Raw genomic sequence first — 26,795 nt, forward strand, 5'->3', positions numbered from 1 at the left:
AGTGACCTTAGTTGAGACGCAGACTCCCCAGATGAGCCTCCACCAAGGTGTTAATAAGGGCCATATGCAACTAAAGTGGTTCTCTAACCCATTTTTATTAAATGAACATAAACATGCAGAGTAGAGGAGGAAGAAAAGTGAAACAGTATGTGAGGAATAAAGATAGAGCACAGGAAGGGTCGCGTGAGATTATGGCCACTCCTGTTCTTCTGGGACTTCAAAAATCGTGGACAGGCAAGTGCGTCGACCTGTCGTGGATGGGCACTTGGCCTCGTACTGCCCTTGTGGGTTTGTGTAAATGACTGCCACCATCATTCGTGTTGATTCCAGGCGTCCTGTTGTCACTGATGAATTTAAAAGCAGTTATCTTAGTAAAGCGCATTCTCAGGTACTAGACTCAACTAAATTCCTGATTAAATAGATTTTCCTAAAGATATGCTCAAAGCAGTGAGATGAATGTCATAAAACCAAAAACTGTCAAAACTGCAAAGGGGTTGGGAGAGGCTTATAGCTCCGTGGTTCAGTGCATGCTTACTGCCCATGAGGTCCGGGGTTCAAGCCCCAGTACCTCCATTAACATAAAAAACAAACAGACAGACCAACCTAATTACCTGCCCCCCCAAATTCAGAGAGTCTCATGATTCATGTCCCCAGGTGCTGAGTCTAACCTCATTCATGAAATGGGCGATGGCCAGTTAGCTGTGGTGCCCTGGGCTCAGACCGTCCTAGCTCAGGGTTCTCAGAGGAACTTCTCCTGGCCCTAGTAATTGCTTTTTTACAAATTTAGTTTCCATCCATGATTAATCTTGACAATAATCTTAAAATTTAGATGTTGTTTTTATTCACATTTTAAAGATGAAGGAACTGAAAGTGAGCTAAAATAGCTGGCCAGAGGTAACACAGCTGGTGAACAGGGGCCCAGGAGCTGACCAGTCTGGAAAGGTGGTTTCACATCAAACCAAGTCCTTTGTTTCTGTCTGGTGCAGGTTCTTGTCAACCTGTTTCAGAGGCACTGGAACCTGTGGTACCTCATGTGCCATTAAGCAGGGAAAAAGGGGGTGGGGACTAAACAAGGCAGTGCTCTGGGCCCCTCACTCTAGTTTCAGCCTGAGCACATCTCATATATGTGAGGCCCATTTAAAGTTTTGTTTGGAAAACTTTCCAAACACCGTATTATACCCTGATGTCTCCTAGTGCTGTACTAGCAGCTTCTGCAGTCAGACCTGCCTTATCCTATCTGTGGTCTCATGACGGTGTGAAAGCCGCCCTGACCTGAAGCAGGTGGAAATCACTGCTCTTGGATGTGATTTGGGCTCCAGAACAGCACTGTCTCCCATGAGCCCTGGCAGCCTTGCTACCTTTCTCCCCAAAGCCAGTTACATGCTTCCCACACCCTGCAGCCTCCTCCCTGGTACTAGTGACGTCACCTTCGTCAGGAGTGGCCACGCGCCCTCCCCAGAGGGGAGGGGTGTCTTCTCCCCAGAGCTGGAGGTGGTTCTCGAGGAGGAACTGGACCAGAGAAACCTGAAACACATGAAGGCGAAACGGGGTGTTTTCCATACGGCATCGTTATAACGTCAGTTCACACCTAACTCGTGGAGCTAAAAACTGTAAGAGAATTCTGAGGAAAATTCAGAGTTGATTAAAAAATGAGTCTACAAATCAGCTTTCTATAAGAAATAGTGATACTTTCAAGAGTACTTTGGGTGCAGATTTTAAAACTCTTTTAATCAGAGGGTTAAAATTAGAATTTGTGGCCTCGTTCAATAGTGAACATTTTTGTAACGACGGTTACATCTTTAAAACTAGGACAGTTTTCAAGTGACCCATGAAGGATGCTTGAGGTGAATCTGTGTATTGTCTTACTAAATTTCATTTGTTCATTATTGTTTCATTTTCTCCAGTTTTATTGAGATAAGTTGACAAACATCTTACGAAAATTAATAAAGCATCCAATAGACAAAAACTTGAGAAATTTACTTCTTAAGTGAGGAAATTTGTGAGAGTTCAGAAGCAGAGATTTGCGTGATTTTTCTTGGGACGGAAGGAAGCAGCTGGAGAGGAGACGTGTCTGTCTCCACTGCCTCGTGTCGTGCTGGTTGTCGGGTTTAGCTTGGGGCAGAGCTGTGATCTGATTCGGCCTGTTGTGGCTCTGTTCGGATGTTCTGGAATGTTTTACTAGTCCCCTCAGCCTGCAGTGGGGGTGAAATAGGAGTCTAGTGTCCTTGTGAAGGACCACAGCTGGCAGAGGAAGGCCAGCGTGTGTGGAGCCGTGGGTGCTCATCTTGCCCAAGCCACCGCGATGTGCCAGCAGTGACCAGAGGAGCTGGGTGGTGTTGTCATTCTGTGATGATGAAACAATGGAACCTTCACCGTAGTTCACACTCCCTCAGTGATTAGGCTGAGAGTTGAGCCTCGGCTGCCAGACCCCAAAGCTCAGGTTCTGTTCTGTCCCATCATCCTACTCTTATCACTCTGTGGTTGCGTCTCCTGGATGGGAAAGGAGAACTGCCTCCACTGCTCTCAGTTTCCCACGTAACAACCCACCACCTCCCCACACCCCACCAGGTCAGTGACTCTGCCCCTCCAGGGGAACGTTTTTAAAATGTGCACTTTAACAGTCTGGTACATCACGGTTAGTATCTCATGTTTGAGGTTCAAAGTGGGGACCGTGCCCCACAAGACATGAAAATGAGAGGTCTCCTTACCATTTTTGTCAAGTCCTCTTGCAAGTGTGAGCTGGTGGCATTACCCAGAAGGCTTGGGGCGATGCACTGTGCTAAGTTATATGATGTCATGTGATTGAAGGTGGAGTGGTGCTCGATGTTGTGGAGTGCTCCGAAAAGGTGTCTCAGGAGGTCAGCGTTGGCCTTTGGCAGCTTGTCCAAAAGTCTACAGACAGAAAAATGCACTTTTAAACAAAGCATGTCATTTTGCTTAGGAAGTGGAAATACAGAGACAGAGAACCGAGTACGTCTTTGTGAACCGTGCACACAGTCCTCTCTCGCTGAGTTCTAAGCATGAATGCATACAAAAATGTTGCATTGATTTCAATTTCTGGACCAGATCCTAACTTCTGTGGTTGATTAAGTGTTTGAAAAGTTAAGATCGTTACACTGGCAGATTGGTTCTCTAGCGTCTTTGTTTTGACCAGTGGATTTCATCTGCAGCAGTTCCGTGTCTTCAGCAGGTGGTAGCTAGTCTGGAATCCACATTAATAAGATTAGGATGAAAACAAGAATTCAGTAACGGTTATAATGCCTGCATCTGTTTTTCAAGTGCCTCCTGTGGGTAGCAAATGCAGCCCTTTGAACACTGGTCATGAGTTTAGTAGACAGAGCTGTGAACTATGAGCTGATGTTTTCCTAAGAGGGTGTTGGTTGTGTTTTCAGGGTGTGACCGTCATTACCTCCTGATTGCAGTTATTTTTTCCTCTGGTTTTCCGTCATCAAGGATTCTGAGCCATTTGTCGAGGAGACTTGCTGTGAAAATCCCGCCTTCGATGTTCTGAAGGAAATCCTTCCGCAGATTAAAAAATACATATATTATTATGATAAATACATATTGGAGAAATAACAAAGAAAACATTAAGTTGAAAAATCCTGTTCAGGCCTCACTTCGTTCACAACTGCCAGTTTGTGACCCAGGCAGAGCTGGGCTCTTTCTCTACAGACTCGCACACCCAGAAGGAGGGGCTTGGACTCTCTCCATCTAAAATTAGAAGCATCACAGCAGAGTCTGGACGGCAGTGAGAGTGGTGAGAGCCCCCGTCCACCAGCTGGGCTTTGCTCCCTGTGTCCACGTCAGCACCAGGCCCAGCTGGCCCTGTCTGGTGCTCACCCACCCCACATCCTGTGAGCGTCTGAGAAGCAACGCGGTCGCCCATGTTACTTGTTTACTTCAGGCAGCGCTTGCTCTTAATTCAAGGAAGAGAGGTTCTGATGTAGAACACACACCCCTCACACTCTTGCACACATATTACAAGAGAGCTGGGCTTTCTGACGTGAGGTGTGCCTGCTTCATGGGGAAAAGCTACTCATCATAGCGTCAGTCTTCTTTTTTAAACTGTATAAAAGTTAAGTTTGCAGCCTTTTAAGCAGCAGGTGCTAAAAACATATCAAAATCCCCAGTTAGTGGTACCTACATGTTCCCCCTTCCAGCTCCTTGAATGGAACATACTCTCCCAAATAGGACACTTAAAATTTCGATACATTGGAACTTCAGGCCTCTGAGTGTCAGGGCCAGAGGTACGCAAATGTCAGCTTCCTACGTGGGGGCCTGGAAAATGTGTCAGTTTAGAGGGCTGGTGAAGACATTTTTTTCTTTAATTAAAGTATAGTCAGAGACAATAGGTCAGTTTCTGTTGTAGAAGCCTTTATGTCACAGAAATGGGCCTATTAAAGTTTATGAAGCAGTCATTGTTTTCCCCTTGTGAGCAAGGTGGTAATTGCGTTGTTTCATGTATGTATTGATGGAGATTCTGGGGAGTGAACCCAGGACCTCGTGCGTGCTAAGCATGCGCTCTTCCGCTGAGCTGCACCCTCCCCACCCCTGAAGTTGCCGTGTTTTGTGCCAGACTGGGGGAGTTTCTGCATCACCGTGGTGGTTCGAAAGGCACACCGCGCTTGCGCTGGCCTCGCTCCACGGCCCGAGGCTTCTCTTGGTAGGAGCTTGTCCAGAAAGTGCCTCTGGGCAGCTGTGGCGCCTGCAGTGCGGTCGGCGTTCTCCTGCTGCAGTCCTTGCGGAGCTGCTGTGTGCGCCAGCCTCTCTCCTGAGCACTGCCGACGGAGCAGCGACGGCAGGGGACAAGGTCTCTGTCCACTCATCCTGTAGTGTGTGCTTGGTGTGCGGCACCCGCTCTTGCCATTAGGGCTTTTCTCCGGGTTCCCTCTGGAGTGACCCCAGTGTATTTGGAGGGAGGAAGCTCTCCAGCTGTGGCTGGTTGCAGGAGTCTGGAAGGGACAGCAGGGCCTGTGCCTCATGTGCACAGACTCCCTGCACTGGGGGCACGTGTCTCCTCCTTCCTGGACCCTGTGCTGTGGATGCCACGGGTGAGGCTGTGTGCGTGAAGCCTGAACACGACTCAAGCAGAATCTGCCGAGGGTGTTGCTGTGGGACCTCTGTCTACAGACAGTTTAATGACAAACTCAGTGTGGTGCTGATAGACACTCATTTCTGGTTTAGACCAACTCTCTGGTTACTTGACACATGGTATTATCACCGCCAAGTTTGCAAAGTCTGATTCCCCATTAAGAGCAGTCAACTTTAGGAAGCAAGAGCGTTAGGAGGGTCTAAGACGTGTACCCACGAGTAGCCAGCCTCGTGTTAGTCTGTGCTTATAATGGAAAACAGACGAGAGCCTCACTCTTCCTAGATGATGGGATTAATTCCATGTGCACTGAGATACGGCAACACTCATCTTGCATTTGCACAGCTAGTGTGTAGTGTTATGGTGCGAGTGTGGTAGGGGTCAATTCGAAGTCATTTCTGAACTGTTGCTATTTATCCCACAATCAAATTATGATCCAACATTAATAGGAGACAAGGAAAGACCAAAAGTAATGGCGTTTCTAAGATAATTTTCATAACCTGTTTGTAGTCATTACTACATTAATATACTTTCGTTCAGAACTAATAATAAATACCAAGATGGATTCATTAAATCCTTTTTCTGTTCTGTGAGTCCCTTTGTAGAAATGTAGCTGGATACCTGACTTAGGTGTATAATTTCAAAATCAATGTATTTCTTCTATAAATTCTTTGCATTTTGAGAGCTTGAAACTAATTTTGACTGCTGCACCCACTTCAAAAGGCAGATTTATGAAATGAGGCTTGTGGTAGGAGCTGCATACCATGGAAGTCTAGCCACGGGTGGTGGGTGAGAAACATAACAGACATGAACAAGGGAAGCCAAAGGTGGGAAAGGAGGTGACAGGAGGCACTCACGGAGCCGTGCTCCCTGCACTAGCTTTAAAGTAAGTGCATTAGCAGACGGCGGAAGGGAGGACAGATTTCAGTGGCCTTACTGAGCATGTTTTGATTTATTGTAAAGTAGATGTTTACTTACTTGATAAACTTGTATAAGTATTTCCAAAAGCTTACTGTGAGTTTTTTTTTGGAAAGTTCGGCTTCATTAGGAAGGCGGTAAGGGAGTCCTCAAAGGCGGAAAGCTTGTTTTGGGACATTCTATACAGGTGTGTGCTTTTGCATTTGTTACTTAGTTTTGTATTTGCATGGATTGTTCAGGAGTGAAGATGGGGAGAGGGTTGTGATGAAAAAGGAAAGTATACCTAGCATGGGGCTGCTAACACCCAGAGTAGTTTCCTTAAATTTTGACTTTGTGTGGTGTTCTCCAGTTTCTCAGATCCTTCATCTAGGATGCCTGTTGCTCTTGGGCAGTCATGATGAAGGACGCCTCCTAGAGTTTCAGAGTCACTGTGTGTGCGGATAATGCTAGACGTTTCCCTACCTTTAAGACGGATGCCAGCACCAGGATGGACTCATCCTCCATGTTTACTGTGTCCCCGGAATCCAGCCTCTGCTTCAGGGCCCTGCAGGATGTTTTAGTGGCATTTTTGAGGAAAATGCGCTTTGTGAGTGGCCCTTTCTGACTGAGAGTGGAAAGCATCTCCTAAAGGAAGGAAAAGAAAATATATGGCATTTCCTATCTCCCAGCCCAGAGCACACGCTTCTCCTCTATTGGAGAGACTGGTGGTGTGTGAGGGCCCAGTGCTGGAGCTGGAGGGACTAAAGCCAATTTAGAATTTTTTTCAGTGTCTCTACATGTATTTTCTACCCAGCAATCCATTTAACATTCATACGCTGAAACATTTTAAACGCTTGTTTAATCAGATTTTCCTTTTCAGTGAATGTACACTGTGAAGTCAGACATCTCTGCTTTGAGGCCTTTGTAGAGTCACCCTCTCCTTCCCAGTCCTGTCTCATTCTCCCTGATACAGATGCTCTTGCTGAAGTATGGACATCTTTGCCTCATTCATTTTCTGTGTGTTTATCCCTCTTTCGGTGACCGTGTACCCCAATATGCTTCTTGTATTCCTCGCCTCTTTTAAATCAGGCTGAAAGCCCTCTCCTCCCCTCTGGGTGCATCCCCTGCTCATCAGTCTTTCCTGTCCTTTTGCTGAGTGGCCTGCAGCACAGACAGGTGAGAGGTTCTGGAGTCAGGGAATCTGAGGAATCTGGAATCTGTCATGCTGTTTATCTGACCTTGGGCACAGCACATACTTTACTAAGGCCTTTTTATTCTTCCTTTTTGGGGATGATGATCATCACAGCTACTCTAAATTTGCTGTGAAAGATGCAAGGACTGGGGTAGGGGGTAACATGTACTTAGTATGATGCATTTCTTCATGTCTAGAATAAAATTTCTGACATCTAGTGTAGTGCTCTGAGAAATAGTGGACGGTGAATAAATGTTAATGCTGACATTTCGGTGTATGAATTGAGCAGAACACAAACCAGAGTGTGTGACTTTCATTTGACACATTCTGTCAGGATTAAACAATTCATATTTGCCAAAGAACGAGTCTTTTTATACTTAAACCGTCGGGTAACAAATCAAGTCTATGTGAGAGCTGAGCTGTAAGATTGAGTAGACTCAGATGGAGGAGACGTGAGACTAGTGCGCAGCTCAAGGAAGGAGACGAAGAGCGATGATGAGGGTGAGGGGGACTTGCAGCGTTTCATACCCGCAGAGCCCGTAGTAATGGGTCTGAGCAAGTGGATGTGGGTCTTTGCTGAAACCAGTGGAATGGACAAGAGCAGTTTTTCCTGCTGTATGTGCTTCCTGACTCTGCGGTATTGAAATCAGATTTTATTCTCTGACGTAATACGAACAAACCTTCTCAGCCAAAGGCAGGGGCTGTCTAAAGACTTCTCCACTTGGGGATGGGTTTGGATGAGAACACATGACCTGTGAGCGCTGCCCTTGTCAGGAGGGCTACAGAAGATCAAAAGGAGACCCACCAGAACTGGGGCGGGCAGCTTGTCGTCCTTGCACACGTCCCCCAGAGAAGCTCCAAAAAGCTGTCCTCGCTTTGTAGATGGCAGAGGTGGGCACTGGTTGTCGTGGCGAGGGCGGGGGCGCTGCCAAAAGGCCCAGTTGCAGAGATAACTTCTGTTGGCTGTCTCGCGAAGTGAATGGAATGAAGAAGAGATTGTTAGTAGTAATAGTTTAATTCACTCAACCTTATTCCCACGATTTCCACGTTACAGCACGTTTCTTGTCACGGCTAGAGGAGAGAGAGACTGAGTCCCTTGTTGTATAGAATTTCCCACATGCTGACATTGGCTACTTGGCTTCTTGTGGTGTTCATGTGTCCTCCTTCCCCAGGCCCTGCAAACTGCTAGTGAAGCCCAGAGGCTTGATCAGTCTCCGGGGTGACTGTCCCAGTGACAGCGCTTCCCGGACAGCGCTCTCTCCTGCCTCTGCCCTGCGTCGTGGGGGTCACTTAAGCTGTAGTTACACAAGGTTCCTGACAAGTATTGTCCGCAGATTCTAGTGTCAGATGTCACTGTAAATGCTAAAAAGTTTGATATGCCCTAACAAGCAGAGTGTGGTAATCACCTACTTTCGTAAGAGGTTTCCTCCCACTCTGAGATTTTCTGTTTGGCTGAGTAGGCAGTGACCATCAGCCTCCTCCCATCGAAAGGATCTGCCTTTCGTGACACAAGCTGCCTGACCCTAGAATCCTCAAGGCCACTTCAGCCTAAGGCCATTATAGAATCCAGTTCAACTCCATAACTTTGCACCACTGGAATTCTTCCATTGCAGCTGCGTCTAAGTCCCACAGTCATCTGACCACCTCCCGTGAGGGTCTGAGATGCTGGACCAAACACTGGGACAAGTACGGTGTGTTCCCAGGCTGGAAGAAGCTCGTGTTTTATTAAGACACACAGTAATGGACACACCCAATTTTATGTAGGAAGAGCTCCTGGGACACAGAGAAGGGCAGTTGGCCTGGAGGAATGAAAACAATCAAAACCTGAACCTTCCTAGACATGAGTTGGGTCTTGGTTTCAGACATTTAGGGTTTCTCTGAGCTTGAGCTTGGGTGGATACTGGGTGCCCCCCCATACTGTCCCTGCACCCCCACATGGAGAAGCAACTCTGCATGAGTTTGGTTTCAGGAGCAGAGACGTGAGCCGAGAGAAGACACCTGAGGGAGGGAAGGGGCTCACCTCTCCCCTGCTGGCTCCTGGCTGGGTGCCTGGGCTTAAGGATGAACTGGCCTTGGGTGTCTGGGGACCTCTCCTCCAAGAGGATGGCCTCCAGGAGGGCAGAAGGAGAGGCAGAGTCCTCTGGTCCCTGTGGCAGGAGCGCAGTAGCTGGAAGGTGGCTGGTTTTAATGCCAAATGGGTGTTCATGGCCTGTGTGGAGATAAAGTAAATATGGATTCAGGCTGCTGGCGATGGGTGTGATCAGACCCACCTTACCGTGAGCCTGGGCACCACACTGATGTGGCTGCCGTTGTTGTAGGGGTTTTGGGCAAAGAAGTCTGTGCCTCCTGAATGAGCATGAAGTGGGCTGACCTGAAGGACCCCCTGCAAAAGCCAGGTGCCCAAGCAAAAGAGTTGGAGAAGGAAAGAGAAAACTGTTCTCAGACGTGGTGCTTGGCTTGGAATGTGTAGGTGTGTCAGTGCGTCGCACAGTGTTGACTTCCCCCTGTGTGTCCCTCTGAGGGTGCTGCTGGCCTCCTAGTTTCTGCCTTGACAGGCGCACTAGGTCTGTACGTCTCAGGCAAGTTACTGGCCTCAGATCCCTCCTTTCAACCGCTTGACCCCACTTAGACTCATAAGGGCCAAAGTAATGCCTTAATAATAATTGGTGCTTAACGTTCTTTACAGAATGGGGCTGTGTGAGGAATTGCTATGTTCTCTGTCGCCTCACGCACATCAACTCAACAAACAGGTTATTCATTTTGTCAGCTCAGTTGCCAGAGCTGCTCAACAGCAGCAGGGAGGTTTGTCTCTGAGGTTCCCTCCCACTGCTGCCTTCCCCTCAGGGGGCCCTGCCGAGGAAGGGTTAGACATGACGCTGCAGGTTGTTGGAAACTCAGAAGCCAAGTGCAGATCAGTGTTTACAGAATGGAAAACTTGGCAGGAAGTCACTGGGAGTTGCCAAGTGATTTGTTTTGCTCATTTGTGCTTTAATATCTTTGGCTCCAGGGAATCCTCAAGGCCCCTGTGCATTGATGTGGATTTCATTTTTAAAGAATAGAATGAATGTTCCTTGTCTTCGAGTTCAGATTTAGTGTTGAATGTAACTTGGGGAGCTCTTGCCTTTGCTTTTCATGTGGTGCAGATGCAAGTTCGGTGCTCTGTTCAGAACAAAAATCATAGTGACTTGCAAGTTTTAGTACAAAGGAAGCTTCCATGACATCAATAAAATACAACCAACTGACCAGGATTGAGAATTCGGAGCGTGTGGAAACTGCCCGCGGAGCGACTGCTCAGGTGTCAATCATGAATGACAGGCTCTTAGGGATTCTTAGAGCAGCCGTGCTGTGTGAAGCCGTCCTCAGGCTACAAGTTGTCACATATGTTGATTGTATGTGATTAATGCCTTTTATTTAAATATACCTAAGTATTCAGTTTTTTTCATTTTATTGCTGACTAACATTTACAAAGATGTCAACATTAAAAAGAATCATGTATAGTTGAGGGGACTTGAGTCCTCAGCCGTGTATTGGTGACCCCATATATTCTAAGACTAGAAATGTACATTTCATAGGAAAAACTTGGTTGTTTGGAGTTTTCATATCATTTGAAAGTGTACTTGAGATCGCTAGAAAGAGAGTAATAGCCCTGTAGGATTTTTTAATGGATTTAAAAAAAAGAAAGAAAGAAAGATACTGCCTGTAAGATGGGGTGCCCTAGGTTTTGTAGCAGGAGTCACGGTTCCCATGACTGTATTGCAGGGTCTGCTGCAGACCCTGTCCTTCCCCTTGTTTTAATCCCTCTATTTTCACGGACCACCCTGCACAGACTTCCTGGTCCTAGGAGAGGTGTCATTATGTCAGCTCATTTGCTCTAGTAACTGTTTTAGGAGAAGTGTGATCTATTTATAGAAAAGCTCAAGGGCAATGCTGGTGAAGTCAGCTGGGGAAACGGCCAAGTGCAGGTGCTTCAGGCCTCGAAGACTTGAAGCGTCTGAGTGTGATTATGTCAGTTTTTCTTCTCTGATGGTGAGAAAAGTTTTGGGCATGGAGGAGATACTAAATACTGGATCCATAGGCACAGCTGGATCTTAGAAGATTCTTGTAAAATAGAGGCTACTTAGTGGTTAGGATATGGAAGAGAGAACTTGAACACTGGAATATGGAAAATAACGTGTGAGGAAAAGATACTCTGATTTGTGTTGTTTTCATGCCTATGTAATGAAGGAAGGAAATGAGTAAGTAAATTAATAAAGGTTTTCGAGGTAGCTGTGTTTGTCAAGTAAAAAAAGTAGTGGAGAAAAATTCCCTTTCTGTCCCCAACTAGACTATAAGCTGGAGAAAGAAGAGATGTTATCCATGCCATAGAGCAAGTGCCTGGGGTCATTGAATAAATGTATGAGTGAGTGTTGCACGGGAGTTTCATTGTTGAGGGTATTTAAGCTTCAGGCTGACTGTCATGTTGAGACTTGAGGGTTGCAGTTTTTTATGCAATCAGCCCACCTTAGGTTTCCCCTGACACTTACCAATGAGTGGGTATGAGGCCTTTTTCTTGCCAGCAGTCACCCACAGCTGGTAGTCTTTCTCAGAGCCCTTGGGGACAGAAAAGAACTATGTCACTGCAGATCTTTCCCAGTAGGTACTTGAACACATTTCTTTAGCATTCGTTATATTTCCAAAAAGGAAGAATTTGGGCCGTAGAAATGGTATTTCATCCAGGGGGGTGAAACAGTTTTTGAGTTAACAGTCCTGATACCAGTACTAACTCCTGGTCCTTCTTGCCGCCTCCAATAGTCCATGTGAGATTTTTGTCTCTTTTGATAAAGGCTGAGGATCTGTGGAACCACGGTGCAAACAGCCCTTTCCTTTGTGGGCGGTCCATGACATAAAAAATCACAGGAATGCCCCTCCACTAGGAACGGAAAGTCTAATCTCAAGAGTCCTCCCTTTTACTGTCTCCAGACTCCTTAGAGAATGTTAGCTTTTCCTTTAAACACCCCTGCCCAGACTAGCATGTCGTCCAGAGCCATGTACTCTGCCAAGACTGTTCTTGAGCAAGACAAACTTGAAAGGCAGCATCGGCTCAGTAGCTGGGAGCAAAAGGAGGGAAACGCCCAAGAGGGCTGGAGACGGGAGAGAAATGTCTGCCCAGTGGCTTTGGTGGTGCCCAGCCCCGTGCCATGGGGGCAGAAGACAAGGACTCTGACCTAGAGCACAAGTGAGATGCAGAGAATACTCTCTCCCAGCAGAAAGACTGCCTAGAAATGCTGGAAATCCCATTGGAAACAAGGTTAAACCATAAGGGCTTCTGCATTATTGTAAAGAGTCCTCTACGGGAAGGTAAAGCAGAATGTGTGTGAAACAGTGCTGGTCGCAGGTCCTGTGCTTGTCATGTCTCAGTAGCAGGATGTTTTCCCATTTACAGAGAATCGTATGTAAGCAGAGGTGCGTCCTTCAGTTCTGTCCATCTGAACGTCAGTCTCCCCCCCGCCTTTTTTCCCTTGCACAGCTTCATCCTGTAATGAAGCCGTGTCTTTCACCAAAAACGTTTTACGAGTGACAGCAGACATAGCAAAACATAAAGGAGCAGAGACTGGAAGGCAAGACAAGGTGAAAGCGCTGTGTACACGCACGTCCCCAGATCCATGGTCTTACCACAACTGGTTTCCTTTACCAACAGACAAGAGGCATTAGCCGCCTCCTCTGCAGGACCTGCCTCAAGGGGATGTGGCTTCTAGGCAGCGATCCTTATGCCAAACTTACAGCAAAACAGCTCATGTAGGATTTATCATAGCAAGATAGAGTCCTCAGGTGACAATCAGGAGTCGGAGTATAGGGACAAAGATATAGAAACAACAGTCCAATAGAGTAGGGACTATCTGGAGTCATGGACATAGTGTACTGTCTGGTATATAATGTACACAATAAAGAGGGTGTTATTAATTCTCTAAAGTTACCGCCTGCATTCGTTAATGTTATCACTTTAAACTCGCACAGAATTTTAACGGGAATACAAGACTAACACTGTTGTGCAGGCTGATAATCTAGCTCTGCTGCTTTCAGTTTCTAAATTCAGGGAAACAATATGACTTACCTGTTTGTAATAGTCCGCTGTCTCATGATGGGAGGTATACCACACACACACACACACACACCCGTGTCAAAAATAAAATTTGATTTCTAAGTAAAAAGAACTTGCAGGTAACTTACAGTGATTCCCAGCTTTGACAGTGAGAGTTTGATGACATCATTCACTGTGTGTGTATTCAGTATTTTTATTGTTATAGACTGTTAAAGAAAATGAGAAACATTGCTCTAAATTAAAAAAAAGGTGAGTAGATAATTACTGTAATATTATGATCTATATTCTACAGGCAAAGCTTGCATTGAGGCAGTGACACAGTGCAGTACATGTAGAGCCCAGCCCCCGATTATAACTGACTTTCATTTGTTTTTGTAACACGAAGCTAGTAAACAGCATTCCAGTAAAATAGGTGTTTCTTTGAAAGGATTTGTGGGTCACAAAATATAACAGCTTAAGCTAGAAAGAAAGCTGAGAATTCCAAGGGGGCACACGGGTTGTCCCGCAGCACATCACATTTGGTTCAGTTAATGACACAGTGGGGACATGGGTGGTCAGTGTTAAATTTGCTGAAACTTGGAGCTGTCTGGTGGGTATATGAGAGAATATCCTTAAGTGTTTAAGGATATTGGGCCATGGTGTGTCTATGATCCTCAAATACTTAGACACATACACGTACAGAGAGTAGTAGAGGGGACAGCAAGAAATCAGGCAAAACGTTGCTAAATAGGTTTATGTAGGTAAAGGGTATTTGGGGTGATCTTTTGCGTATTGTTTTCACTTTTGTGACTTTTCTGCAAGTTTGCTATTTTTGCAAACATTACATCACAGGAAAAATAAAAACTGGAAACAACCCAAACTACAATTATATAAGTGGTGGTACATTTAGAAAACAATGTTTAATTCCAATAGGAAAAACCTGCTTGTGAAAATCACTCTATTACCAGCCAGTGTAGTTGCTGTTAGAAGGACCTGGAGACATAGTACGGGCACTTCACAGGCACTGTTCTTCCCATGCTGAAGTGCTGTCGCTGTGGTGGGCTCTCCTTGCTTCATCTTGCCTAGGGCCCGCTGTTTATATATGCAGGGACACACTTTCCCAGGGAAATCCATGTTCCCACATAGTGCTTTCTAAATACTCCCTCCTCCCCTCCCCTCTCTTCCTTTCTCCCTTCCATTCCCCTGTCCTCTCTTTCTGTCTCTCTATCCCTTTCATTTTACTAAGTCAGGAACCTGGAATTTAAGTTACTGGTCCTGAAAGCACTTACAGAGGCACAGTTGTTGATGTCCTCGGTAAAGATTTTCAGTGGAATGGTTTTTGGCTGCTCCTTCTCCTTGGCGAGATCGATGTATCTAAAGTGGAGTCAGTGAATTAGTCCTTAGCTTGTTTCAAGTCAATCCTTTAAGTATACTTTGTTATTTTTTGAAAAGTGTATGGATAGATTCAGCAGAATCAAATCAGGGGCTGGGAGAAAAGATGCAGAAATATTTCAGGAAAATAAGACGTGACCCCGAAAAGAACAGGTTGCCTTGTCATGTAAGATTTGGGCAGCAGAGCCAGTCCTCAGCTTTTCTTGCCTAGATGAGAGGGCCCCCGGCACCTTCCTGGGTTCCAGGGGAGGAAGGCGCAGTTGCTTTGAGAATCACTCAGGACAGTAAGTAAGCTGCATTTCTGGGAATTGAGTGTATATATTGAGAATCGTGTTAGCGCCAAGCATTAGGATGGAGAGAAGGGGAACAGGAGAGATGAACAGAATGAGCAAAAAGAAGCAGAATGTGCATGTAAGGGACAGCGCGTCAGTTACAGGAGCGGCCGGGGCAGAGCTCCAGTGGTTTGAGGGCCATCTGACAGTTCCCACCAAGCGGAGGAAGGACAGTGGGGGGGCCCTGCCTGGAAGGGATCTGTGCTCTTTTCTCATGGATTAAAGATGTGCAATACGCGTACTGACAAAGTACCTCTCAAGGAAGGCGCGCCATTTGTCCCTTCTTTCTGAAGAACTGCAAGATTAAAAATTGAGAGAAAGAAATTAAACCGCATAAAATTCTTGTACTGACATGTTAAACACTGTTCCAGATAAATGTATTAGCGTCCTGTGGTTACTGATGGGGCTGCATGTGTCAGTGTTACCTCCTCATAACTGGGCTTGTGATGGGCCCTGCTCTTTTATAAGCAGCGCTAGAGCGATGGGAAGTAGGTCTTAGAGTGGGAGAGCAGTTGGTTTGAAATGTAAACCCCTAAGTGCAGCTCTGTATGATGCAAGCTGTGTCATCGTGGGCGAGTCACTTAACCACTCTGAGCTTCAAGTTCCGACACTGAAAAGGGGTTAATCATACCCCAGAGTGTTCCCTCAGCTGAGGTGCCATTTACAGGTAAAGAGCTGCAGTATTTGAGTTACATCATACTTAAGAATTGGCGTTTGAATGGAACTCTTGTGTTCCATTCACATCTTTTTATGAAGAAACCCTGCCATATTGTATTCCTTTATATGTAGAGCATCTGGCCAATTGTAATTCATTAAATGAGTGCTTCATGACTATAACCCTCTGGTGAAGGTCAATCTGCCTATTGCTAAATTAGAGATTCCTGTTGTCTCTGCTACAGTCTCTGCAGCATTTTAATCTCCAAAACTGAAACGCTTTAACGTCCATTCCCACATGGATTTACCTCCTACTAGGCTTTTATTTATTGTGATAAATTAGACGTACTGGCAGATTGTCCATTCGTGACCTTCAGTACATCAACAGTGTTGTGCAGCCATTACCACAGTCTCGTTCTGGACTGTTTTCATCACTCAATAGCAGAAGAACTCTTTGTGTCCATTAAGCTCTGACTCCCGATTCCACCCCGATCCTCAGCCCCCACCCCACCTTTTGTTTATCCATTCCTCAGTTGGTAAACACTTAGGTCGTTTCTAATTTTTTTTTTTTTTTGGCTACTGTGGATAATGCTGCTCTGAACATTTCTGTATAAATTTTTGTGTGGATGTATCTTTTCATTTCTCGTGGCTGTTGTAAAGGGGCTGCCACATTTTATTTTCCTGCCAACAGCACTGCTCCTGCCTTCGCCATCACCGTATCAGACCCAGTTCATCGGGGAAGTAGAATGCCCACTGATCTCCCCACCCTGCATATGTGCATGAACACAGCTTGTGATGACTTGGGCCAGTCTGCAGAAGAGTAAAACAGCAAATAGCCAGGCACTAGGTGCCAGGCAGTGTTACTGACTTATATGTGTTTATGCAGCCTTTATAACCAGTATAACATGTAAACATGGCTTTTTCATTTCCCCCCTTATTAGAAAAAATGTTTGTTGGACATTCCATTATCAAAACCTTTGTATATTCCCAATTGAAACTGCCTCCTTTCACTTGCAACATGGAAATGACATTAAATAATAGCATTAATCTTTAGAGAAATAATTCATTGAAAGAAAATATGTAGAGAATGATACAAATACATGATTCTTCCCAGAAAGCTTTGGGAATTTTCCTTAAGTCAACACCTGCAGTCTAGAATTTCATACATTAACAGCCTGGTAACATTGTAGTTGTCTTTACGATGATAGGTGAGATTTTGGTAGCACGGGGTGAGGAGGGCAAGACAGAAGAGTTGAGTGCGTGTGATGCACACTCGATGTGCACGAGGAGAAAGAGACTTGGGCTGTGGTTGTTGCAGGTGGCACGTGTGAAAGTTGCATGACCCCCGTGAACGCAGAAGTGCTGACTCAGGATGGCCACGTTCCCCGTCCTCACTCTAACCAAGAATGTCTTGGTAAACTGACCTGCTCTCCATGGAATCATACCTTTGTTTGAAGATGGTGACCTGTCTACAGACACCAAAGAAGATAGTCCATGCACAGCAATTAGGACTATCTAATATATGATGATTCATTTTATTTCTATAATTAAATGCTGTCTTTAAAGGAATTCACTTGGGAGTGTAAAGACAATTTTTCAAATGTAATTGGACTACTTGATAGTACTTGGTCAAGAAAGACATTGCGGGGATTTAGAAACAGAGATGCTCTCTGGGCATCGGGGGCAGGCTGTTAGAGAGGGCCCTGGACACTTGACCTCGTGATCCTCCTTCCACTTACAGGAACACCATGGACACGTGACGGTCCCGCTCCCCACGGGGCTCCTGTAGCCCACTTGAAAAACCACGGATCAAAACCAAAGGAAAGTCCTCCTGTAGCTCCCCCTATTTACCATCAGTTGCACCTAAAACCCTTTTTGAGGGGCACGGTGTACGGCATAACACGTGTCATCATGGGAGGTCAGAGAGTGAGTCACTGACTGAATATATAATCTAATTAAAATATTTTCCTTCCAAACTCATGTAATAGACAGGACCAAGCTATAGGTCTTACTTAAAGGTGGCCACAAAGTTGACCGTGGGCCAGCCCAAGACGAAGGACTTGGGTGCATTGATGGCTTCCCCTGCTTTATTTGTGCAATCGCCTGTCCACACGTTGTTCAGTGGGATTTCGTATTTGATTTTAAAGTTCCATCTATACCTGCAAAGATAACCACAGAAGACTTCTGTTAGTTTGTTTCTTAAATGTAATGGAGCCACTGTGTTCATGCTGAAATGCTAGTTCTTGCTGCTGCAGGCAAAGCATGGCTCCTTCATCCCTATGACCCTCTGTGCACAGCCCAGGGAGTGGTTGGGCAGGCCTGTGCCCAGTGTGTGTTGAGCAGAGGCTGGTTGAGGAAGGCTCTGAAAGTACTTTGATGGCAGCAAATAGGCATTTTCTGAATGCTGAGAACTGAGAATGGACCATGGTTTATATTGTAGAAATCAAAGAACCATTAAATCATTTATTCTTGTATTTATTATATATTTAGTTTTTATAATTATTCTAATTAATATATTATTTATTCATGTCTTGCTTCAAAAAGTATTGCAGAGACTGAACAAAGTTACATGATACATGATTTTTAAAAATAGTTATGCAGTCTTTTTGACAGAGACAAAGGGGTTTAGAATACATTTTTGACCTTAATGTTTAAGATTTCCTAGCTTTTGAAGCATAGGTTATTTTAAATTTCCTTCCTTAAGATTTTGTCCATACCATTTTCTCTTAGATTCTAGCTAAAGCTGAAAAACTGTTAGCATACAGACTAAACCCAACTTAAAAATCAATGAATCAGTCAATCCCAGACCAGTGGCCAGGACGTCTTCTGTGTAAGTGAAGGTCATGCTTCCCATGTACCTCTGAGGGGTCAGAAGGTGACTGTCACCAGGGAAACTGCTTTCTGACTGTTTCTGCCTGTTCTCATTCGACTTCTGACATCAAATGACCATATCTTTTGGTTAATTCACACGTGTACCATTCACGTAGGCGTAGCATTTGATTTAATCGCAGCTCCACACCCTGTGAAGGATGCCGAGAGAACTTGGGCCCAGCGCTCTAGAAGCCGTGCTGTTCAGAACCACATGTAGAATTACTCACGGTTAAGTCAGCTCAGAGACCCCTCACGTGCAGGAATTCCTATGACTCCACTGATTCATGTAGTTAAGCTACAACTCTTCAGTGCGATTTATGGAATGAAAAAATTTCTCAGGAAGCCCACCTGAAAGGTGTAGATACAAAGCTTCGGGCACCATGAGTGTAAATGTGATGGAAACTCACCTTCTGATACAAGATGGTCTTTTGCTACATTCTGTTTCATCAGTTTTACTCTATGCGTATTTGAAGATTTGTATGAAACACAACTGTCAGATAAAATTATGTTTCTAGACAATGACTAAAGTCATCATCAAGATGAAATTATGTGGTGGTGGGATTGATAGATACATACCTGCTAGATGTTACACATCCTTCTCATGTAGGCGTCTGTGTGTATAGACTCTCAAGGTACCGTGTGGAAACTTTCAGATATACTGACCTGGGAAAACTTATTTCAGTAATTCTCTCCTTAGTTCCATCAGGTGCCACGATTATGCACTCCCTTGAACGTAAACCAGGAAGTTGTCCAGAAACCCAGAGCATGGCTTCACAAATGACTCTCCTGTAACCCTGAGCACTTACCATATGCCAAGCACTGGTCTAGATATTTTATAAATGTTATTTCACTTAATTGCCGAACAACCACACCGTATAGTCATTATTCGCCCCATTTTATAGGTGAGGGAACTCACAGGAAGGCTAAGTAAATTGCCAAAAGCAACGAAAAAGGGGTTGGAACCCAGACAGCCTAACTCATGAGCCTATTCTGACAAGCACTTGGCATCCATGCTTGTTGACCTATAGTTCCCTGAAGTACCCACCTCCTCCTCCACCTCCTTCATCCTCTTTGTGCAGAGCCACCAGCTTTTCTGATGGCAGTGTTCTTTGATTTGGTGAGTGAGATGGTAAATCTTGTTCCATGGTATCAAAAAGTCAGATGTTAGTATGGAAATACTTAAAATGTACCACAAGAAAGCTTTCTTGTCTAGGGGATTCTCCTAGGGCCTGACTGTGTTCCTTCACATCCAGTCACCTACTCTGAGATTTTCCCAGTAGGAGTTAGAGGATGAATCTCATGTTAAGTGTCTCAGGAAGAGAAGGGTGAACAGGACTCAAGTTTGCATTTCTATCATGTGTCCCGTATTACGATGTATTAACAAGACAGGTACCCCTCCCTTCTCCTCCCCCTTAACCTTTATACCAGAGGGTGAGCCCCTGTGAGCTGTGGGACTTACAAGGTCCTAGGAAGATTCCCCTTTTCTAAGGTAGGGGTGTTCCCTGAGATGCTTGGGAGCTGGGGTCGTGAAGTATCCTGTAAGTACCTCTGTCCTTTCACTGCTAAGTTTTCAGTAATCTTCATCTTTAGAGTTAAATAAAGTGTCTTTCATTGTCTCTGCGTTCTTTACTAACTAAATTTGAGGATAGTGATGCGTCAAGATGGGCGCGCTCTGTGCAGTCCCCGTGTGCAATTCTTCATGGGCGTCTACTAGTATTAGTATCTTAATGTTTACCATAGAGATCCTGTTGTAAAAACTAAACTAATAGTTTGGTAGAAAGTAACTTCCTGAGCATTCTAGTGAGTATCAGAAGTGATAGTGAAGGCTGTATCTGGCGGCAAGTCTTGAGAACAGAAGTGTCTAATGTGTGTAGTAGGAAAACGATGACAAAAATCTCAAGAGGATTCTCACTGAGTTTCAGCATCTCCCACAACTGGAGAAACATTAGTGAAGAAGGAAACACTGAAGCCCCGTGTATGATTACACACAAACTGAAATGCACTTCTTATGACCAGATACAAAGGTAGCAGTTAGTCAGCTATTCCGTGTGTGCCGCTTTCTGAGGGAGAAATCCAAGGATGGCTCAGTTTCCAGCTGCACTGCAGGTGAGCTGGGGAAGAGTGGAAGCTTAGTTCCCCCCCTTCTTCAGGCTAAGTGGAAACACTTGGTGGTAAACTCAGGTCATTAAGTTGAACAGATTGATTCAGGACATAACACAATACTCCATCTAAGAGTGAGGCCTGGCAGGGAAGAAAGAAGTTTCTTGTTCCAGGATGCTATATAATTAGCTGTTGTTTCTTTCTGGAAAATATGCAAAATTCTTCATATGCATAATGGTCATGAATATACTCAAATGTTGTTATGGGAATGATCTTGAAGGTAGTTTGCTAAAAATCATAAGAACTTGTACAAGGTGGCAGCACTTGGGCCTGCTAGTTACAGCTACCAACGGAATTGCACCTCCCCCATCCCTGTCAGGACCACCTTTCATCCACTGAAGCCCTGACAGTGTGGCTGTATCTGGGGTCAGAGCTTTTAGGGTGTAATTAAGGCTAAATGAGGTCATCAAGGTAAGATTCTAATCCAGTAGGATCGGTGGGCTTCTAAGAGGAGCGAGAAAGACCTCCCCACTTGCAGAAAGTTTTGCTAATACAAACCAAATGTGGTGACTGCTGGTTACAGCCCTTCAGCATAGTGTTACCCCTTCCTGTGGCCTGTGGGACCCCACGTGACTGGACCCCCTGAACACAGTATCCTGCCAGATACACCCCATGCTGTGGGTTCCAGTCACATTGGCCTTCAGTGAACTCCTCCCTTCCAGGGTCCAGGCTGCACCCACTTAGGCCTGCTGTTGCCCCGGCCTACAGGGTGCAGACCCCTTGTCTGGGAATGGTGGCTGCTGCTCACCCCGTGGGTCTAGTTTAACGGCTGCCAGTTGTAGCGGTCCTGCTGGACACCCCTGTGTCATACGGGCCCTTCATCGTTACGTGGCATCCTGCCTACTTTTTATCAAGAGCAGTAATAATGGTCTGTAGTTTTCCCCCCTGATTATCATCTGTCTGTAAGCCCCAGACAAGAGAGCCCCTGCCTGCCACGTGTTCTTACAGTAAAGGGTAGTGAACATGCAACTTGGTGATTATCGGGAGAGCATAGTATGTGCGTACTTGGTGTTGGAGATCAATAGTTTGTCCCTGTACAGGAACAGCTGCCTCTTCTGCTTCCTCCAGCCTGTTTGGAGCTTGGCCTGGCCGAACATCATCACAACACGTTGGGTGCCCTCATGCGGTGATGTGTTGTCCCCGTGGGCGTCCACCGCAATAGAAGGGCTTTCCCTGCAAAACATCAAACACCACAGAACAGCTAGTCACTGGTCCCGTATGTGATGGAGTTTATGTTAAATGTCAAGGTGGACACTAAAAAATTAGCCTCAATCTCCCGAACAGGGCTTCACAGCTCCCAGTCGGGAGTTAGTAAGTTATAGAAAGCGACTGAAAAAAATGAGGTCGCTTAGGGGGTTGATGTGGATGCAAAACAGTTTCAGGGACAAAGTGCCAAGGCATGGCACTCTTTGAGGTGGGGAAAAGGAGAAAAGAGCAAAGTTGATTCATAAACTAGAAGGAAGAGGAACAAAGAGACTTAAGTGAAGAGTGTATTAGAAGAAGGTAAAAAACTAATCAAAACCAAGGAAAACCAAAATAGGGTAATTTATGGCCTAACGTAGATAAAGTAGTTGGAAGATTACAGAGAAGTCATTACAGTTTGGTTTCATTTTAACACAAAAACTTAAATAAATGAGGATTCTGGTAAATTGTAATGTAAATCAATATTCAGGTTTTTGGGAAACATTCTCAAAAGTTCAGCAAATGTTACTGGACTCATTAAAATGTTTCTAAATACGAAGAAGTGCTTCGCTATTATTTGGCTGAGCTGCAGCTAAGCGCTAACAGAGCTTCTGGTCATAAGAGGTAAAACACCTGAATTGAACATGAGCTTGAAAACTGATACGTAGACCAGAGATTATCATAAATCTACAGAAAATTCTTTCCCATGAAGTCAAGAAAGTGAGCCCCACCCCCAGCCAAGAACGTCAAACCTGCTGCCTGGTGCTCAGCGGCGCTGAATCTTACAGACACGAGTAGCTTTTCATGAAAGCAGTGCTGATGGTAAAAAGGAGTTCGTATCTTTTAGAGGAAACAAAGCCCCTCCTGGGACCACCAGTCTGCTCTGATGATCAAAAACAGTGTCTGTACGTGTGTGTGTGACCGCACTGCTATGCTGTACCCCAGAAATTAACACAACATTGTCAACTTACATTAGATCCTGGGCAACTTTTTAGTTGAAATATAGAAAGTAAATGGAATGTTAACAGTGAAAAAATAGTGTATGAAAAGATTACCTCATATAGTCAAACCTTGAATGATCACCTACAAGCTCATTGCTTGAGGTGAACATCCTGTCGTCTTCAGTTCTGTGCTCTGGAAACCGAGTGTGTCTCCAGCACTTGGCAGAGTGCTGCGAACTCCTCGACGAAGCCTGAGCTTCTGCCACAGGCAGGGTTCTGGCCATTGTGATGTCAGAGTTCTGAGGCTCATGCCGTAACTGACAAACTGACATACTTGTTTCCCTGATTTTGCCTCCATCTTTTGACTTTTAAAAATCAACCTCTTCATTTTGAGATAACTGTAGATTGCAGTGCAGCTATAAGAAATAGCAAAGAGGGCCTATAACCTTTCACGCAGTTTCCCCAATGGTAACATCTCTCTAGGTTTTACTGCAGTATCATAACTAGGATATTAACATGGATACAGTCAAGACGCAGAACATCCCCTTGAGGATCCTTCCTGTTACTCCTTCTCAGCCGCGCAGACCCCCCTCCCACTCTGCCATCTCTCAGTCCCTGGAAACCTGTGATACGTTCCCCATTTCTTTAATTCTGGCGTTTCTAGAATGTTGTGTCAATGGGATCATACAGTACGTAACCGTTTGGGGTTTGCTCTTATGCACTGAGCACGAGTCGAGATTTGTCAGGATTGAGGCGGGTAGAAATAGTCGGTTCCTCTGTAACTCCTAGCAGTGGTGCATGATAGGGACGAGTCATAGTTTGCTGAACCGACTGTTGAGGGACGTCTGGGTCGGTCTTCAGTTTGGGGGTCTTACAAACCAAGCTGCAACCAGTGTGTGTGTGCAGGTGTTTGTGTTAACGCAAGTGTTCATTTCCCTGGGCAAATGCTGGGTGGTGGTGTAGCTGTTGTGGCTGTGCTTTGTGTTCTAAGCAACTGTCAGAAGTTGTTTCCCCAAGTGGTGGCACCGTTTCTCATTCTCACCAGCACTGTATGCCTGGGTCAGTTTCCCCACCTGCACACACACATCAGGTGGGTCATTTTTTATTTTAGGCATCTGATAGCTGTGTGGTGCCATCTCACTATGGGTTTAATTTGCGTTTCCCTCGTGGTTAGTGATGCTCAGTATCCTTTTGTGCTTATTTGCCATCTGTGTGTCTTCAGTACTGTGGGACCTGTAGTAACCTGCTACAGACTTTGTATGTAGAGACAGGATTCTCCCTCCAGTAGAAAACTGACCAGGGTGCAGATGAGGAGGCTGCTGCCCAGATGGTTTAGACGCTGTCAAGCAAGGCTGCCGTGATAAAACCAAAGTCTTCAAATCCAGTTGACTCAGGAGTTCACCTAACATCTTCTCACAGGAGCAGGCACATTGACAACTGCAGAGGACTGAAATTCAACCATAGTAGCAAAAAAGTGTGTGGTTCCTTTCGTCGGCTCGTAATAGTTACCTGAATACATGTTTTATCCCTCAGTAACTTCTAAGGACCTTGAGGAAAGAGTCTCTCTTATTTATCATTTAATTCTCACAGGCCTTGACACATTGGAGGAATTCAAAACATTTTATTGAGTAAGTGAATGAAATAAATTTCTGCCACGGAGGAAGGAAAAAAGGGATACTCTGAAATAGTCTTTCTTTAATTTTATTCATTCAGCAGAGGGTTTGAGCGTGTAATTAAAGAAAGACACCTGGTTAGGTTTGGAGAGCAGGGAGCAAATGGACTCAGACTCAGTTCTCTCAGAAAGCCTAGATTTGCATGGTGGAGGCAGAAATTAAACAGATTCCCACCAATAAATGTGTTAACACGAGGCTCTTGGGTATGAAGAAAAATGGTGAGATGAGTAGTTAAAAGAGGGACACCTGTGTTTGATTGTGGAGCAGTCTGGCAAGGAAGGGTTATTTGAAAAGCTCATTTGAAATGAATTTTAAAAGGTAATTTTGAATTATTTGGAGAGGATGCGAAAGGCAGGAGGAGAGAGAGGAAAAGAAAGGAGAAAAAGAAAAGTTTGTGTGTTGGGCAGGATGGTGTCATATTTCCATGCCGAAGGGATAGGATTTGAGCTTATGAAATTTCAGAGACATGCAAGAGTTTCCTAGAAAGTGAAATAAGTCTGAAAAGTAGGTGGAGGCCAGAAGCACGGGTCTTTTTAGTCCTTTGGGCCTTGTTCAGGCTTCTCATTTTCAAACCAATCTAGCGTGAGTGACATCTAGATAGTGGCCTCCAGGCCCTTCTCCCCACTTGTAAAGGGAAGTTTTGGTCTGGACCTGGTTGCCTGTCTTTACAGCCGTGGGGGCTCACGGGGCAGCAGTTTCTGGCCCCTCATCCAGCATCTGCCAGAGTCTGTCTAAGGCAAGAAATGTAGGCAGACATGTCTCTGCACCTTCCTCAATTCCCAGATCCTGTCCACTCTCTGCCTCTCCCCTTTGGAGAGGGAGGTTAGAGGCCAAGGAACCATGTCCCCTTCTGGAATCCAGTCCCTGGTCATCAAGACTGATGTATCAGAATGGCTTTGGGGAGCTTTTCAGGCAGTCCTCCCCCAGAGGTTCTGAGTCAGCAGATCCCAAAAACCAGTATTTATAAAAAGCCTTCGGCAGACTAGTGTATGTAACCAGCACTGTGATTGTGTTTTAGGCATCCACTGAGAAAGAAGTGGGGTTCTTATGCCATGTTCCCCTTCAGTGTGAAGCAAAGGGGAGAAAACATTTTCCTAGAAAGACCAAAGGAGCTTTCCTTAGTGATGTAATAGTTTTAAATCTAACAGCTTACTTTCTTCCAAAGTACCATTGTCCTTTTCCTTTTATGAAAGCGCTGGGAGTGGAATGTCAGTGACTGGGTCTGTTTCCATGTATTTCATTAAACACTGAACTTTCACCCTGAATACCCAGTAGAAGAGGTGATCCTGTGTCACTAGTACCAGCATTTAAGCATGTTGCAAAATCAATTTTCTTAGTTCTATTTTTTCCCTTCAATTTCTTAATATTTGGTTAAATATCTGTACTCGAAAACGGAGTGTGTAGTGTCACGTGTATACATTCTAGAACCCAGTTACCTAGTTCTCAATCCCTCTTCATTATTTACTACCTACCTGACAAGACTAGGAAAGCCAGGTCCACTTGTAGAGCCTCAATATCCTTATTTGTAAAATAGAGATCATGATAAAAGTACCTTTCTTGTAGGGTTGTTATGAGAATTAAATAATACTTGTGAAAACTTAATACGGTACCCAACACCGTGACCTCTCAATTCATGTTAGTTATGCTTTTACGAGACAGTGAGACTTTATATTCGGAATTAGCAAGAGTCATCATGTGTGATCTTCCCTGATCAAAGAGGGAGACAGAACAGGGGGTGGTGTTGACAGAGTAGCTACCAGTTGCTAAGCTCTTTGCCAGGCAGGTTCAATACCTCGTGTCGTTTTTTTGCAGCCGATTTGTGAGTAAGAATCCTTATTTCTAGTTGTCCTGATGGAGAGACTGAGGCTCAGTAAAGTTAAGTAGCTGAGAGCCACATAGCTAACAATTCGTAGAGTCATGTTTGTCTAATTTCAAAGTCATACAGTGTTTCCACAACTAAGCAGTGTTTCCCTTCTGAAGGACAGAAGAAAAATACGAAGCCACATCGTGTGTAGGTTGGCTCGGTCGGTGTTTAGTTGGCACGTGTCTGAGTGCTCTCACTGACTGACTGTGTTTGCATTTGGTGCCCAGACCCCACTGTTTCCTCCTCAACGTGGCTGGTTGTGGACCCTTAGCCTCTGCTGGTTGCATGACAGGAAGTGTGAGCAGCTCCGAGCGTGGACAGCAGGTGCCTGTGACTTTAACGAGTGAGTCTACAGGCTGCAGACAGGCTGGGAGGAGCGGTCTGAGGTCTAGTTGCTCCCATCTCTACAACAGGTACACTGTGAACTGTGGCTAAACCTTTCCACTGCCTCCTCAGCCTAATGTTCATTCTGGGTCACTGTCTGTGTGAG

The 26,795-nt window shown here is 45.1% G+C and overlaps 2 protein-coding genes across 2 annotated transcripts in view; one reads left to right on the plus strand and one right to left on the minus strand.

Annotated features, from left to right (window-relative positions):
* The window catches only part of LOC102525084 (arylamine N-acetyltransferase 1), a 133,024-nt gene that overhangs the window by 33,077 nt on the left and 73,152 nt on the right, over positions 1-26,795 (plus strand). The window lies entirely within an intron of this gene.
* On the minus strand, positions 76-23,054 carry LOC140689415 (rho GTPase-activating protein 20-like). Its single transcript, XM_072950134.1, has 14 exons — positions 22,883-23,054; positions 21,651-21,818; positions 17,627-17,773; positions 15,214-15,255; positions 14,526-14,610; positions 13,386-13,463; positions 11,702-11,768; positions 9,199-9,387; positions 7,984-8,141; positions 6,470-6,631; positions 3,410-3,519; positions 2,709-2,892; positions 1,428-1,524; positions 76-344 (listed from the first exon to the last, which is right to left on the minus strand). The coding sequence occupies exons 1-14, from the start codon at positions 23,050-23,052 to the stop codon at positions 190-192; spliced, it is 1,812 nt and encodes a 603-aa protein (XP_072806235.1). The 5' UTR covers positions 23,053-23,054; the 3' UTR covers positions 76-189.

This window comes from Vicugna pacos, chromosome 26, assembly GCF_048564905.1.
Source record: "Vicugna pacos chromosome 26, VicPac4, whole genome shotgun sequence".
Taxonomy (NCBI): Eukaryota; Metazoa; Chordata; class Mammalia; order Artiodactyla; family Camelidae; genus Vicugna; species Vicugna pacos.

Bases quoted from the DNA above. Each gene is read 5' to 3' on its own strand.
- LOC140689415 (XM_072950134.1), bottom strand. From the start codon at position 23,052: ATGGCCAGAACCCTGCCTGTGGCAGAAGCTCAGGCTTCGTCGAGGAGT. The intron at 6,632-7,983 runs GTGGGTCTCCTT...TCCTTCCTTTAG, and splicing joins AGCTGCCCGCCCCAGTTCTG to GAGATGCTTTCCACTCTCAG. The intron at 3,520-6,469 runs GTAGGGAAACGT...AATCTGCGGAAG, and splicing joins TGCTGGCATCCGTCTTAAAG to GATTTCCTTCAGAACATCGA.